The sequence below is a fragment of the Trichoderma citrinoviride genome (assembly GCF_003025115.1).
Source record: "Trichoderma citrinoviride strain TUCIM 6016 unplaced genomic scaffold BBK36scaffold_5, whole genome shotgun sequence".
In the NCBI taxonomy this organism is placed as follows: Eukaryota; Fungi; Ascomycota; class Sordariomycetes; order Hypocreales; family Hypocreaceae; genus Trichoderma; species Trichoderma citrinoviride.
This window is the reverse complement of record NW_020194713.1, coordinates 1085251-1100828: the sequence shown is the minus strand read 5'-3', so window position 1 is coordinate 1100828 and position 15578 is coordinate 1085251. Positions and strand designations below refer to the sequence as shown.

The 15578-nt window shown below is 55.5% G+C and overlaps 5 protein-coding genes and 1 non-coding gene across 6 annotated transcripts; 3 read left to right on the top strand and 3 right to left on the bottom strand.

Moving 5' to 3' along the window:
- Positions 1-727: 727 nt before the first annotated feature.
- Positions 728-2758, top strand: BBK36DRAFT_1115576 (hypothetical protein; the record flags this gene model as incomplete). The annotated part of the gene is made up of 8 exons (XM_024890143.1): positions 728-1132; positions 1224-1263; positions 1320-1485; positions 1635-1784; positions 1839-2097; positions 2161-2203; positions 2270-2499; positions 2594-2758. The coding sequence occupies 8 exons, from the start codon at positions 728-730 to the stop codon at positions 2756-2758; spliced, it is 1458 nt and encodes a 485-aa protein (XP_024750856.1).
- A 279-nt stretch (positions 2759-3037) lies between these two features.
- BBK36DRAFT_t75 lies at positions 3038-3127 on the bottom strand. The gene has a single exon. It is a non-coding gene; the product is annotated as a tRNA-Pro (tRNA).
- An 897-nt stretch (positions 3128-4024) lies between these two features.
- Positions 4025-5813, bottom strand: BBK36DRAFT_1140182 (phosphatase 2C-like protein; the record flags this gene model as incomplete). The annotated part of the gene is made up of 3 exons (XM_024893361.1): positions 4025-4145; positions 4204-5211; positions 5317-5813. The coding sequence occupies 3 exons, from the start codon at positions 5811-5813 to the stop codon at positions 4025-4027; spliced, it is 1626 nt and encodes a 541-aa protein (XP_024750855.1).
- A 1493-nt stretch (positions 5814-7306) lies between these two features.
- BBK36DRAFT_1196983 (hypothetical protein) lies at positions 7307-8419 on the top strand (the record flags this gene model as incomplete). Its single annotated transcript, XM_024896962.1, has 3 exons — positions 7307-7463; positions 7545-7781; positions 7830-8419. The coding sequence occupies 3 exons, from the start codon at positions 7307-7309 to the stop codon at positions 8417-8419; spliced, it is 984 nt and encodes a 327-aa protein (XP_024750854.1).
- Positions 8420-8555: 136 nt separating this feature from the next.
- On the bottom strand, positions 8556-10573 carry BBK36DRAFT_1196982 (hypothetical protein; the record flags this gene model as incomplete). The annotated part of the gene is made up of 3 exons (XM_024896961.1): positions 8556-9401; positions 9454-9708; positions 10235-10573. The coding sequence occupies 3 exons, from the start codon at positions 10571-10573 to the stop codon at positions 8556-8558; spliced, it is 1440 nt and encodes a 479-aa protein (XP_024750853.1).
- Positions 10574-13371: 2798 nt separating this feature from the next.
- BBK36DRAFT_168616 (hypothetical protein) lies at positions 13372-15371 on the top strand. The gene is given in 7 exon segments (XM_024897808.1): positions 13372-13636; positions 13673-13763; positions 13844-15145; positions 15180-15217; positions 15230-15265; positions 15282-15320; positions 15344-15371. The coding sequence occupies 2 exon segments, from the start codon at positions 13715-13717 to the stop codon at positions 15142-15144; spliced, it is 1350 nt and encodes a 449-aa protein (XP_024750852.1). The 5' UTR covers positions 13372-13636; positions 13673-13714; the 3' UTR covers position 15145; positions 15180-15217; positions 15230-15265; positions 15282-15320; positions 15344-15371.
- Positions 15372-15578: the final 207 nt, after the last annotated feature.

Below are 15578 nucleotides of genomic sequence, written 5' to 3'. Positions count from 1 at the left end.
ACTTTGTCATCTTGTGCGAGATGGCGTTCGTCAACCAAGTAATCCTTCTTATGCCAGATAGAAATCTCTGCTGGATGCAACTAGTAAGAATGCTTTCTTGTTCAACACAAATTGTAGCTTATAAGACAAAGGGAACAAAATGAGAAAACCCTTCTATGACGACACGTCTGGATTAATTATTAGCACCAGCATGCCTTGGCAGGTGTCACCTCTTGTCAGGTGTGCAACCCGAAACCCCTGCATTGATCTCTGTCCCTCCCACCAGAACTTGCGATCCAATAACTCCCGTTTCTGCCAGGCCACGACTCGCCATAGCCGAGCTGCCCACCCCCTTTGATGCCAGCAAGCTGAACGACTAAACAGAAGCGGGAATCGCCTCTCTTCTCGACTCTGACTTTTTATCTCGCACTTTTCGTGACCCCACCACGACCGATTAGGAATCATTCGCTCCTCCATCGGCACCCAAACCGCTCGATTCGCCGCCCTCTGCCTCGCAGACCCTCTGCAGGCCCTCCTCCGCACCACAGTAGCATTGTCCCAGAGCGTCAATCCGGGCCGAGATGCCTCTGGCCAATCTGGGGTCGCTCATCCTGGACAACGCCGTCTTCCTCATTCACCTCATATACGTGCACATCGCCCTCACTGATGCCGGGCCCAGCCAGATCCTCCTCCTCCATCTGCTGTCCAGCCTCGGCAATCGCCGTCCCGACAGCCTCGAGAGCGCGCCATGGCCGCCCCTCACCGTGATGCCCTGGTAGGCTCTTCCACGCCGGCGGACGGCTACGAGTCGCCCACCGAGGACAACCAGCCCGCCTTCTTCTTTGGCCCGACCCCGACCGCCTCCGGGGCCACGACGCCGGCCAGGATCTCGATATCCTGCCATACCACAGTCGCGGCTGGAGTCACGTTTCTCGAGCGCGCTCATCCGCGCCTGGGTCGCTTGCAGCAGGCCCGTGCTCGCCAGCCCCCAAGTCGCGATCCCAGTCGCGAGCCCAGTCCCGATGGGTATCAGTCGTCGAATGGGCCGTCCAATCTTGATGCCGTCGTTCTGGATACCGAGAAGAGCAGCGTCCCCCGCCAAATCGGGCTGAAAGACCGCATTGCTTGCTATCAATGGACGTTTTTCACAATGGTAAGTTGCAAGAAAGGGAATAGGAAGAAATCCATGTCGATACGTGTATCCGGTTAAACGTCTCGGACCATCGGCTCACCATCACCATTAGACAATGGCAACCGGAGGAGTGGCCAGCGCCCTTCATGGATGTAGGATCAACTACCTCCCCCTCCCCTCCAAGTCCTATACTAATATGAACTACAAGTGGTCTACCAAGCCGAGTGGGTGACTGGCTTTGGCATCGCCTTCTGCCTCCTCAACATTGTGCTCTTCCTCACCAACTGCGCCTTGCTGTCCATGCGATTTTACCTTCGTCCGGGAAGCCTCAGGAAATCGTTTACGGATCAAGTAGAGTCCTTGTTCATACCTGCGTTTGTAAGTCTCAGCTCAATGTCTCTCTTTTCATCGTGTCTTATCGTGATGTCTCAATGTCTCGATGGCTGACTATGTCTTAACAGTTTGTCTCGTAAGTTGTCCGCTGTCCTATGTTGACTGAATCGGTTTTCTGATGCATTGCCAGCATTGCCGTTATACTCATCAACATATGCCAATATGGTGCCCCCCATTGTGGCGTTTGGCTCCTCAAAACCTTGCAAATCCTGTTCTGGATATACACGGGACTGAGCGCCTTTGCCAGTGCAGGCCTGTATCTCGTCTTGTGGTCCACTTTGTAAGTCGTCTTCTTCAGCTCATCAAATCCCTACTTGTGCTCATGTATCAAAAGGGTCTTTCCGATTCACATGATGACACCCACCTGGGTGTTTCCTGCGTATCCGCTCATGCTCACAGCTCCGTTTGCCGGCAACCTCATTGCGGCGGCCTCTGCCACTGGCCGCATTGACGTACTGTATGCTCCAGCAGTTGCTCTATCGGCTGTCGCCACTCAAGGCACGGGATGTTTGATTTCTCTCATGATATCATCCGCCTTCATCTACCGACTTATGACACAGAAACTACCCCGTGACTTTCAGCGGCCTGGTGTTGTAAGTCTTCTCCAGTGGCTTCGAACCAAAATTTCAAGCCGTACAACTAATCATGGCGGACAGTTCATCTCAATCGGGCCCTACGCTTTCACCGCTTCATCAATCGGTCAGCAGTTGCCTTATATCTATGTATCAAAGTGTGGGGGATAAAGGGTTCTAACTCGCGCTGAAGCACAGCTCGGAGGCCAAGCCAATGTGATTCTCCCCCCGGATTTCCTCGGTACAGTACACGGCGCCGACATCATCAAGATCATCGCCATCCTCGTAGCCCTTTGGCTCTGGGGCCTTTCCATGTGGTTCTTCCTCGTCTCCGTTGGATCACTATGGAAATACGTCCGGACGGGCAAGGGCATGCCATTCCAAATGACTTGGTGGTCATTTGTGTTTCCCAATACAGCTCTCGTAAGCATCTTCAAAAAGCCTCCACGTCAATCCCGACTATGACCTCTCTTGTTTGTTGAACCCTGTTTGGCTCACTTCCTCCCCTCTGTTCTAGGTCGGTGCAACCGAAATCATGGGGGCCATATTCGAGAGCAGGGGACTGCAGCTGTTCGGATGCGCCATGACGATTGCTCTTGTCATTGCGTGGGTTAGCATCTTTGCGACGATGATTTATTGCATAAAGAAGAGGAAACTGCTTTGGCCGAAGTCCAAGGCATAGTATTAGTCTGTCCATACAGACAGACAGACTGACTGACAGACTGACAGACTGACAAGACGTGTGGCGTTGCAGCGTGGATTTTGGAGTTATCGATACCCTTGCTGTATGTATCTCGGCGTTGATCTGATATAGAAAAAGCATCACAAGTTAGCGATTCGACAAGACACCCGACACGGACGTTGATTCCGGTCAAATGGCATAAAAAAAAGGAAGGAATTGTTCTCATCAGCTCCTAGAAATGTCAAAAAGAGAATCGAAACATCGTGTTGATGTTCCAAAGGGTCTGGCCGGGGATTGAACCCGGGACCTCTCGCAAGCAAGCTGTAGGGTGGACCCTAAGCGAGAATCATACCACTAGACCACCAGACCGTAGATGGTTGTTGGATTCCCACGATTGTAAAACCGCTCATGGACCTTCTGCTCTCTTTCCCTCAGCGATGCTTTTCGTCGACGATATATTATGAGATCCTGGGGCTACCTTACCAACCTGTAGTTGTACAAGCCAGGATACCTTACCCTACAAACAAACGCCAGTTTTGTCTCTTTTTTCTTGAACCCAAGTCGATGTCGATTCACGCTGCATACAGTAAGATGATGCTGTAAATGAAAATTCTTGTGAAAATAACACTCTCTCAATGAGTATCATTGATGCGTTGACTCATCGAAGCACAGGACATAAGAGCCAAACAGACATCTCTCAAAACGGCTCGGGTGAATACTTCTTGCGAATTGACAGCGTATCATCGTCACCAGCATCACCCGAGCACGTGCCTCGGTGTCGATTATAAGAACAACGATTAATTACTATATAACAAAGACAATGCACTCCTAAACACCATTATTGAATCGCCAGCAATTGAAACTCATCCCTCCTGCAAAAGTTGCCGAGTTTTCCCCTCCCAGTCCCTGCTGTGAATACCTGTCCTTCTCCGCCACCACTGTCTCTTGAACCAGTACGCCACGCCTTACAACGCTCCCTTGGTACTCTGACAAACCCGCTGCACCGGTTAGGATGAGAATAATATAATATAGCAGCAAAGAAAAACTCATGTCCCTTGCATTGGGCGATCCGTGGACTCATGTCTCTGGGCTCATGTCGCTGTGGCTTTTGCCGTAATGGAGTCATCTATCGCTGCCACGTGAGACACCGAAAAAGACAAGATAGTATCAATCCTGTTCATTTGAAACGTCATAACACATCGGCACAGCAAGCAATGCCGTGACCGCCGCTAACAATGCCAGTAGTAGAAACCTAAGCCAATACTTCTAAAGCCTAGCTCTAGGGTCTTGATCTGTCGTCGCGTCTAGGTTGACTGTGACATCGCCAGTCTTGTCGCTTGTCTTATCGCCGTGGCCAAAGAAAATGACCTGAACTGTTAAATCATCGCTGTGATGGGGATTAGCATGGATCCCTGTGCGTATCAACCGGAGAAAGAGAGACGAACCGATATCGCCTTGAAAACGGCGATGGGAGTGTTAGGAGAGCGCAGACCTGCTCGTCGTTGGCTCCACCGAGAGCGTTGCGGACGAGATGAGTGGCCACGTTCTTGTCTCTTACGACAAACCGGTCTCTTGCGTCGGGATCAATTCCCCATTGCTGCACACGAATCGGCGTCTTTCCGTCGAAGCCAGCCGCTTCTCTGGCCTGCTCCACCGGGAGCGGCTTGCTCTGTGAGCCAAAGACCTTGGACCAGGCCTTGTCAAACTGCGAGCTTGGCTTGCCCGTCTTCTGCGTCTCGATCCACTGGCCGACAAGGCCAACGACCTCCTCGTTCGTCAGCATCTCCCACAGTCCGTCGGTGGCAAGCACAACAAAGTCGCCATTCTCGGGCTCAATCTTGGTTGTTGTAACAACAGGCTCTGCCGTAACGTAGGGAGGAGTCCTCAACAAGGGGGAAGGGCTCCGGCCAAAGAAGTTTTCGCGCAGTCTTCCGGCGACTTCACGGCTCCATTTGTAAACGGCATCGCCAAAGGCACGGGTTGGCTCCAGACCCCCCAAAACGCGACCGTTGCGGATAACGTGCTCCTCACCGGGGTGCTCCATTCGCATGCGGGCGACTTCGCTAGGGTTGCCTCCTGTCTGGTCCTCGGAAAGAGCCGTGGCTGTCCATTTTCCAGACTTTGACCGACGGCCCAAGACGGCGCGAGAGTCACCGGTGCATGCCACGCGCAGCAACTCGCTCCTGCTGTCGTAGAAAGAGAGAAGTGCGCAAGAGCCAGACAGGGCGGGCTGCAGGAGCTCGGCGGCGACAGCCTTTGAGCTTGCCTTGAAGACCTTTTCGACGCTCTTATGGACGATTTCGTCGTCGAGGCGGGTGAAGCCAGCCTTGATGGCGGAGTCAATGGCTTCGGGGGGCGGCATCTCGGTGGAGGAGGCCTTGTAGGTGCTGTTTAGTTCTCGAGCCACGTAGCTAATGAGGCTTTCTCGCAATGTCGCAGACGTCGTCCAGCCGCTAGAATTGGGTAGAATCATGTCAGCATGCCGTGCAGCAAAGGACGTGGTAAACTAGCCATGATAGAGATGGTAGAGACAAAACAGGAGCACAAGGTATACTGACGAGTGACCATCGAAAACACCCCAAAACATCCAGTCGCTGGTAGTGACAACTTCTTCCCCCTCGGGGTCGGTGGGGGGCGTCCGGACGGGCACTTCGACAATCTTCTCTGCGTGGTCGTCTTCGATGGGATCATTGCTCCCCAGCTGGACCAGGTCGTAGCGCGTGACGCCCTGGCCGCGGTTGACGTAAAAGGACTGCTCCTGGCGACGCAGCTTGGCGGTGGCCTGTTCGGGCGTGAGCATCTCGACGATGCGGTGGCCGTCCTCGGTCGATGCCTTGTACAGCGGCCCCTCGCCGACGATGGTGCCCTGCCTCAGCTCGTCGGCTCCAACAACCAAGACGGTGCGCGTCGGCGCGGCATCGGCCGCCCCGCGGGTGGTGGTGAAGCTGTGGGTGACGGCGGCCCCGGGCACGGAGTCGGCGCTGTTGTACTGCCAGGCGCCGTATCCGAGGAGGAGACCAGAGGCCAGCGCGACGGGCAGGCGGCGGACGTACATGGACGACCTCAGCGGCACATGGGCAGCGCCGGGCGGGCGTTGCGAGTGCTGGTGCAGATGGCGATGATGGTGGTGGTGGTGGCTGTGGGGGTGGCCTCGGGCCAGGACCTGGCTGCGCACTTGGCTTCGCACGCTGGGGCGGTGACTTGTCCGGAGCGCCCTGACAGCGGTGCGATGCATCTGGGCGGCGGCGAGCGTGGGCTTGTGGGAACGGCGATGGCTGGTGGTTTATGAGAGTCCCGTCGCTGGCGCTCGTTCTGCCTCGGGAGATGGAGCTGACAAGGCCGCGGGACAATTTGGGAGGGCTAGACGGCGTGCAAGGTTGCTGGGGGGCGTGCGGCTCGCGGCGTGTCTGCACTGTGCACTGTGCGCGGCCGGCAGCTGCATAGGGGGCTGGCGGCATGTCCGCTTGGGGGCAGGAGCCGCTGAAGGTTGGCAGGGCTGTCCGCTGGACTGCCGAGCTGCGGAAGTGGCACAGTGCGAGAAGGGCGCACTGGCGCGTGTTTCAATAAGATCGTATCGGGCCTAGCATTCAGCAGCGACAAGCTCATTTCGGGACTGCGCCTCGATCCCTGTTCGTCCGCGTTTGCTGGTCTTTCTACCTATCCAATGTAATACCTACTTGCACTCTTATTAATGGATAGGAGGCGGATGGGGGCTGCGCTGTGATGCGTTGTGTTGCTTGTATTACAAGATGCACCTGTAATACGAGGCTGTCGATGCTTCCATTGTGTTTTGACATCGGGCGAGAGCCGGTTCCTCGTTGAGAAGCCACATGCTGGTTGTTTTGCCCATTGGACGGTCTCTATCTCACTTGGGGTTTCGTGATGGAGGCGCCTGCTCGACGAAATCATCATCGTGTTGTAGTTCGAATGTCCGTTATCGAACCTACTTCGAAGACCTGAGAATTCATTCTTCTTCTTTTTCTTTTTCTTCATGTGCTTAGCTGGTACTGTCTCTACTAATGGGCACTCATCTTCAGGCAGCGCCCAGATGGTCGCCCAGTTGTGTCGAGGTTCCATTCGACCTGGGTAAGGTAATCTTGCGCATTATGCACTAGAACATCTTCACCGATGGCAATCCAAATCTCATCTCATCGCATCTGATATCGCCCATAGAGGGTTATGACGTAGAATCCCGAACCAGAAACCCAATCCAATCCTCATTCTCCCACCGCACAGCGTCTACTCACTACATGTACCTCATGCATCTTGTGCTCTAAACCCCTCCATTGGCCACATGTATCATGTGCGTGCATGCCGCCAGCGTGGGGTCTCGTGTGTGCTGTCATTAACCTCCAACTGTTTCCACCAATTTTCAGGCCACCTTATTCGAACATCCAAATCAGCCTACCATATCCCGACCTTTTTTTCTTTCTCTCCTTCTTCTATTCATACTTCTTCTGCGTTCCCCGCCCAACTCACTCGCTCGACAATCTCTCACACATACACGAACAGCTCACCGCTGTGAGACCCGTCGCGCAAACACATATAATGGCAGACACCGCCACCACCAACGACGCCGACGCTGCCGCCCAGCGAGCCGCCGAACAGGCGCGCCTTCGCAAGGAGCGCCGCGAAGCAAAGATCAAGGCGGGAGGATCCGCGAGACTGGAGAAAATCACCGGTGTGGGCGGTCGCGTCACTGGAGGTCCGTATACCGCTTTTTCTCTTCTCTCCCCCCCATCCTTCTGCCACTGCAGTGTGTACTGATGAAAAGTTCCGAGTATAGATTCAACACCCGTCATCTCTCCGTCTGCTCCCGCCACCCTCTCCCAAGCCGCCCTTTCGAACCAACACCACCTGGATCCCGCCGAAGTCGACATCTCGGAGCACTTCTTCGCCCCAAAGAAGTCGTCCCGCAAGACGCTCGATGGCGTCTTCTCGCCCAGCCCCGAGCCGTCGCTGTCCGAGGCGCAGCTGCGCCAGATGATGCTCGGCTTCGACCGCCCCGAGCAAGCTGCTGCCGGTCCGCAAGCCAGTCCGCAAGCTGGCCCCGGCGTTGGCTCGATGGGAGGAGGAGGAGGAGGAGGAGGACCTGCCCTGCCGCCCGGCATGGAGGACGACCCCATCATGAAGATGATGTCGCAGATGATGTCCGGCGGCTCGATCCCCGGCTTCGGCGGCGCCGACGGCGTCCCCAACCCCTTCGCCAACATGAACCTGCCGCAGCAGCAGGCCGCCGTCCAGCTCCCCAAGCAGGCCTCCCTGTCCCTCTGGCGCCTCATCCACGCCCTCGTCGCCCTCGGCCTGGGCTTCTTCTTCGTCCTCACGACAAACTTCCACGGCAGCAAGCTCGAGCGCGAGCGCGTCGCCCTGGCGTTCGACCAGAAAGAGGACGTGGACGCCGAGACGGAGAGGCGCAAGAGCTTGTTCTTCTGGACGTTTGCCACGGCCGAGGTCTTGCTGCTGTCGACCCGCTTCTTCCTCGACAAGAGGAGTACCAATGCTTCGGGATTCGTCGCCACCGCCATCTCGTACTTGCCGCAGCCGTACCGCGGATATGTTGAGGTTGGACAACGATACGTGCAAATCTTCTCTGCTGTGAGGACGGACATTTTGACGTGCATTTTTGTGCTTGGAGTTGTCTCTTGGTGGTCACAATGATGTGACTTTCACATCAATGTTTTTCATTAGTTATCGTTTAATAGGAAGTAAATGGATTATACAGGTTTTTTGAAGATTAATATCAAGGCTCTTGATAACTGGCAACAGTATATCCACGCCCCACCCCATTTTTATATTACTTCCTGAGCACCATGCCCAACAAACCTCCCAATACGCCCCTGACCCTCTTCGGATTCTCCAGGGCACACGTAAACACAACCGCCGTGCTCGCCGCGAAGATCAACTTCTCGCGCCATTGCTTCTCCAGAGGATACCGCCGAGGGACCAACGTCGCCAGGGCCCGCGGCGCCACGAACAGAGCCATGTCTTTCCTCCTGCCCGCCGTCTCGATGAGCACGCTCCATCCGCAGAGAGAGCACCCGGCGCCGACGCAGACACCGCCGTCGATGAGCTGGCGGCACTGCGTGTCCTTGCCGAGGACCGACGGACCCAGGCGAGTGCGTGCTAGGCACACGCCGTAGTAGAAGAGAGTGATGAAGGTGGCGAGGAAGGTGGATGACCGGGAAGAGCCGGTGATGGCCCTCATGAGATTCATTTGCTTGGGTCTGCGCAGTTGAAGGGCGAGGGCAAGGGGCAGGTATGTCAGCATGGACCACTTCCAGGCTCGAAAGAAGCGGCTCAGGGCGTGATACTCGCACGACGGGCCGCAGCCCATGTGGACAATGTCGCAGGGGAAGGGGACGGTCTTGGCCGGGTCCCCCCATTCGGCGGGCAGGCCGTAGTCCTCGCACATGGAGCCCAGCAGCGGCGCCTGGCCCGTCTCCTTGCCGTAAACGAGCTCGCCGTTCCTGCAGCGCCGCAGGGCCTCGATGAGGCGCAGGTCGACGGAGGCGGCGGACGTGATCCACTTGTTGTAGCTGCGCGGCAGGCTGTCGGGTGCGTAGAACCACGCCCACATGATGAGGCCCGAGGAGGCGGCGAAGACGGCCGGGTCCATGAGGCGGGACAGCAGTCGCTCGACCTTAGCCGATTAGCTCGAGAAGGGAGCACAGCGAAGAGAGGCTACTACTAACCGCAGTCCACTCCCCGGACGCCTTGCGCCGGTCGCGGCGCTGGGACCACAGCTCGCCGACGAGGACGTCGGCGGCGCGGGTGACGGCGAAGAGGGTGAGATCCATCGTTCGACCGCCGTAACCGCCCTCGGCGGCCTCAGCCAGGCCTTGCTGCACTGAGGCCAGCCCGGACTCTGCCCACGAGGAGGGGAGAGGAGAAGGAGGAGCCTGCTTAGACTCCTTGGACCCTTTGGACCGCTTGGACTGCTTGGACTGCTTGGGCTGCTTGGATTGGAGAAGCTGGAGGCTGAGCCATCCCGAGATGAAGGTAGACAGCCATCGTGCTAGTCTGTGTCGTTGTCAAACCCCAGAACCAACTTGTCAGCGTCGTGTTCGGCCAATATATAGATTCTAAGGAAGGGCTAGACGTTGCACAGGAGAATGGGTGAGGCTAGTGTGGTTTCTATATTCGGAGACTTACCTGAGTTGTGTTGTTGCACTGAGCTGAGGCGTGGCGCGGCTGATGATCTTGAGCAGAGGTTCCTATAGCCAATATTACGAGTCCGTTGGTCAGCATGATTCATTGGCCGGTATGTATGATGCTACAGGTGAGTGTGTCGTATGGGCTAGAAGTGGCCACAATGGGAGTCCAGACCCCTATTTACGAACACGGGGCTGTTACACAGACGATTGGCAGCTGGGTGGAGGGGAATGAATGTCTCTCGAGCCATCTTTCCACCTCAAGTCCATCAAGCCTCACTCAATCTCGCATCTCAATTCAGTCCAGCTTCATCATCCTTACCTGCAGCATAGTCGAGCCTCCGACGAGGGCGGCGCAAAACGCGGGGAACCGGCGCGGGTCGAAGCCGGTCTGCAGGATGCGAAAGGCCGAGTCCTTGAAGGACCGCTCGTCCTTGTCGGCCGAGAGATACTTCTTCTTGCTCTTGCGCTTCTTGGAGATGAACTGCAGTATGAGCGTCAGGAGGCGCGGCGCAACGGCCGAGGCATAGCCCAGCAGGTAGGCCCGGACCAGAGGCCGAATGGGCGCCGGCAGGAAGTGCAAGCTGAGCGGCCCTTTGCTGTAGGCAGGCTGGAGGGATCGCAGGGCTGCCAGGGGCTTGAACTGCACGGCTGAGGCCATGGCTGAGGAGAACGAGTCGGTGGACTGCCTCAAAAGCGCGTGATGTGATGTAGATGCGAGCTCAGGTGAAGCAAAGACGAGAGAATAGATGACCCTGACTGAGTGGCTGCATGGACCTCAGAAGAACCGAGCCCTTGCGCTGGGGCCACGATCCAGGGCCAGACAAACGGGGTTTCGCAAGATGTAACGCGCCGCTCGCTTTGGATGTCTAGTGGATGCCAGCAATTTGGATCTTGATCTTTCTGATGGGCGGCGCCGCGGCTGTGATGGCTGGGTGAGGGAGTGTGACGCGACTCTTTTGAAGCTGGTCTGGCGCGGTTGGGTTGATGCCAATGGGTGCCGTATCACGGGTCTGACGCAGTGGCGGGAACAGCAAGTAAGAAAAAGCGGTGGTGAAAAAGGGGGGACTTCAAACAGGAGAAGGGCAATCGATAAGGACACTCTTGTGAACGAACAAAAGGAACACACCAAGAACAGAGACAGAAGACGTGAATTGGCGGGCTCGAAGAAGAACAATTGAAGCGTCTGTTTTCGTTTGACTTTTGGCGTTGAAAGCTTTATTAGCAGAGCAGAGCATCTGAGCATGCGCGCTACGAAGATCCCGAGGGTACATGCTTGAGCACCGACAGTCTAGTACGGTCTTGAGTAGCATTTCTTAGCGTCTCTGGTGCGAATCGCGGCGGCTTATTTGAGATCTGGAGCCTCGGCAGAGCAGCAGCAGTAGCTTCCGGATGCGACTCTCTGTAATACTATTTGCTGTGCCATTTCATGACCATGTGCGTGCATGATAAGGTACGCTGCACAAGCATACTCGGGGATTGCATCGGCTCCTTAAACCGAGCAACTCGATGAATTGGCCCAATCGCTTTACTAAATACATTTGCAGCTCAAAGGGTCGCTACAGGTATTACTGCAAGCCCGGTACTATGCCACGAGTCTCAGCTCCAGCTCCGGCTCCACCAAAACGCGGGAACTTCTGTTTCTTGTCTTCTCTTTTTTGCTTCCTTTTCCCTTCTTTTTGAAGGATCGATTTAATAACAGGGGCAGAAGAGGCGAAGCATCTGCGACGACTGGAGCCCCATGGCCAGAGCCATTCCGCGAACCTCGGCCAACTTATTATTAGTCGAAGGAAACACAGGCCGGTTGTTCTGATCTGGCAACCAAGGCCGGTCACAGAAAACCGAGATGGGGGGTTTACGAAGGAATACCAAACAAGGCCCTGCGTCTCGAAAAGGAAACCAATACTACTGCAATTACCATTGAATGGTGTAACCGCTGTTCGGCATAATGATGATCATAGAGCAGGCGTGGCTCGATTGCCGTATCAATGGAACTGATCCTGGGTAGAGTAACATTCAGGGGGGTATCAAAACACAAGCAACAACTTGAACATGAACACAGCTAGTAGTAGCTGAAGAAGAGGGCAGTCTTCCGGAGCATGTCCGAGTTGAGCAGGTTCGCAGGAAAGCAGTGCTACGGAGGGGCGGCGAATATCTCCGTACGGAGTATTTTTTAACGGGATAGCTTGGTCGTTCCTAGATTCGCATCGCTGCGTTCCGTCATCGGTTCGTTGTCTGCTCATCATTGTGTCTCTTGTTGGTTTGGCCGAGAAGGGCGGAAAGGAAGTGTTGAGAATGGCATGTGATGCTCGCTTTGAACGATTTGCCCTCTAAGCGAGGATTTATCGGCCCAGCTGGAGTGGAGGTTGGAGCGACGAGATGGTTTAGAGTACACATCTGGTCCGCGGAAAGACTACTAATCTTGAGTACTAGATACTCATATAGTGAAGCCTCGATAGAACACTACGGCGCATATACGGTCTCCTGCAGCTAGAGGCACGCCCCGAAATCAAGCCCACCAGGTGACTTGAAATAGCGGGCCAGACGGGACAGGGGTTTCTGATCTGCTGCTTGAGTTTTCCTCTTGGTCATCGCCAAAGACGGTGCGGAACGAGTACGAGTTACCTTACGCAACAATAGAAGCAATACAATAATCGTGGCTGCTCTAGACCGTCATTGACACACAACCGCAGCCGGTCGAGCGGCCGAGTCAAGCCCACCGCTGGCGTTGCATTCAATTCACACAACTACCGTACTTTGAGGAGTGAATGAATGCATGTCAAACCACTACTAGTTGTATATCCAACAAATCTATCTTTTTTCATGTTGATGAGAAAGCCTCTAGCTCATTTATGCGCTCGCTCTAGGTACAGATACCGATTTAGTAACAGCCGTCTGCCGCGCCCCGAGGGCTCCGCTACCTTTGCTCTGCACCGGGTTTGCCTGCTTGCGTCAGGTCTCTGGCTGCTTACCGTCGGCGAACGTCCAAGTAGAGGAACCTGAGATTCGGGCCATGTCCTCGTGTCCCTCGTGGGGTCGCCTCAGCTGTCAGGACGGTGGAGTGAGACGCCTCACCCAGTTTGTACGCCGGGACCTTTTGTTGCTCTGGTGGGCATTGGTTTGTGTGGCTTCCATCGGGGATTCCTATCCAGCTGAAAGACGACTGTCTTGTGTTAACAGGTAAAGATCATGTCCTCCTCAGACCAGTGCCTGTAATATCGTACCGTCTCTGTGACAGTACATACAGGTACAGGTACAGACCCCACTCCTCCAGTCCCTCCTCCCACCTCCCGCCCAAGCCCCGATCCGTTTTAGCGATGCACCCGCCTAAACCAGCGCTGCCGCCAGGCCTCAACCCACCTGGACAGCACCTGGACCACCCCCCAAACCAAGCCCCGAAGCCGTGACCCTGCCGCTGAACTGCACCTGTGCAGCACCTCACAGAAAGCTGGAACCTGTGGACGGCCGCCCCACCCGCGCCAACTCTTGGCCTCACCTCATGTTCGTTTCTTCTGCCTCGACGTTTAAACCTCCATCCCCCCCCGTCGTCCTTTTTTCCGCTACCCCGGATTTTCTCCCCCAGCCTCTTTTCCCATGTGCCTCTCAAACTAAGATCGCGTGCGCCTTGCAGACACAGCCGGTCACAGCAGATGTCCATCCGAGCCCAGGCCGTCTGTAGCGCCTCGTTCCGGCCGCTCTTCCTCGCCTGAGTCCTCGCGCAAAAAGCAACTTGATCACGGAACCGGCCTCGAACATTCTTCCAGGCGCATCCATGCTTGCCGTGCGGCAGCCCCTCAGCAGGATGGGATCGTCACAGCCCGATTCCGATCCTTTCCAGATGCCCTTCGGATGTATGCCTCTGCCTCCAGCCGTGCTTGTCCGGCGCGGAAAGCCCCAGCCGAGGGTTCAACTCTAACGTCGCCGCCTTTAGATTCCGTCGATGGCACTCAAGAGCCTCTCTTCGAACCCCCCGAACCCGCGCCCGGCGCTCCCTTGCTGAGCGAAACGGACAACAAGTTTCTCAGCGACTTCTTCGACGACGTGGCCGCAAACCAGTACAACATGCCGTCCTTTGGCGAAGGCCTGAACTTCAATGCCTGGTTCGACCTGCCTCCCCAGTTCATGGGAACGGCGACATCATACGGATCACAGGCATCCGCGCCTGTTGGCCCCGAATCGCATTTGACCTATTCCAACGACTCCCACAACCCTCACGTCGCCATTTCCGGCTCACATCTAATGCCGCCGCCGCCGCCTCCTCCCTCTCAGTCGACTTCTTATCAACAGCACCCGTCCGACGATGTCCTGAACGCCGCCGCCACGCTGATGCAGAACGGTTCCGGGTTGCGCGGATCTCACAAGAACCCTGATCCATCTACTCCACGGCGGCCCCTCGGCCCCCCCGTCGGCCATCTGCGCCACCAGCCCTTGGAAGAGTTCAGGGAGGAGAGCCGCAAAAGCATGGCGCAAACCGAGGTTGACAACACCTTTGCAGAATGGATGTGGGGCTCCAAAGGACGACAGAACTCTACGCCACGGGCCATTCCCGTGGATTACCAATGGGGCTCCGATTCCAACTTTAACCTTCACCAGGGCTACACGCCAGGGGCGAACAAGGAGACTGTCGAACTCCAGCAGCAGGAGCAGCTCAAGTGTCTTGAGTGCTTGGAACCCAACAAGAGCGCTGCGACGACGCGTCCTAGCAGTCCGACGAATAGCCAGTCTACTTTCTCGTTAGGCCTACAGAGAGATGTATCAGAGGCCGTAGAGAGAACAACCGACCACGACGACGACGCACCGCCTCGCAAAAGGAGAAAGAGCAAGATCAAGAAGGATAGCACAGAGGAGGGTGAGGACGATAGCACCAACGGGACAAAACCTGCCGCGGTAAAACGGAGGAAGGCAAAGGGCGATCGAAGCGGCTCCATCTCGTCTCCTCCCACGGATGCTGGTAGTACGGGCAAGCGGCGGAAGTCAGCCTTGGGCGGAGTCAAGACACCGCGAGAAAACCTATCGGAGGAACAAAAACGAGAGAACCACATTCGAAGCGAGCAGAAGCGCCGAACTCTAATCAAGGAAGGATTCGACGACTTGTGCGAAATCGTCCCGGGACTCAGAGGAGGCGGCTTCAGCAAAAGCACCATGCTGACGATGACGGCAGAGTGGCTGGAAGAGCTTTTACTGGGCAACAGGGAATTGACTGCCCAGCTTGCCGCCATTGAAGGACGATGAGTCACGGGACGGCTTCCTTTTCCTTTTTGTTTCATTGATATCCGAGCGTTTGAATACCTGGAGTCTGGGCTTTGAACTTCTACGGGATGGTTGCGAGGCGTTTTGTGCTCTTTACACTTGGGGAGTTGTTTCCCCAGAGAGAGAAAAGGCGGCAGTGGTATAATGTGTGGTTTGATCTAAACGTCTTCTGAGTGGACATGAAAACGAAGGAATGAGGCTTCTGTGTACCTTGGCAATTTATCAGTAGTATACACCCCCTTTATGAATTAGGACGAGATGCTTAGTCGGCGTTTGAAAGGACGTAGTATGAGATAGATGGATATTGAACAGAGAGAAACAGCTCAGATTTGAAGCCACGGTTGAATCCTGTACGAAGTCATGTATTTGATCGTTATTATCTAGGATATTATTAATTCGCGCCGACTCATCTCCTA

Coding starts and splice junctions, on each gene's coding strand:
- BBK36DRAFT_168616 (XM_024897808.1), top strand. CDS start 13,715: ATGGGATCGTCACAGCCCGATTCCGATCCTTTCCAGATGCCCTTCGGA. Junction 13,764..13,843: donor TTTCCAGATGCCCTTCGGAT/GTATGCCTCTGC, acceptor CGCCGCCTTTAG/ATTCCGTCGATGGCACTCAA.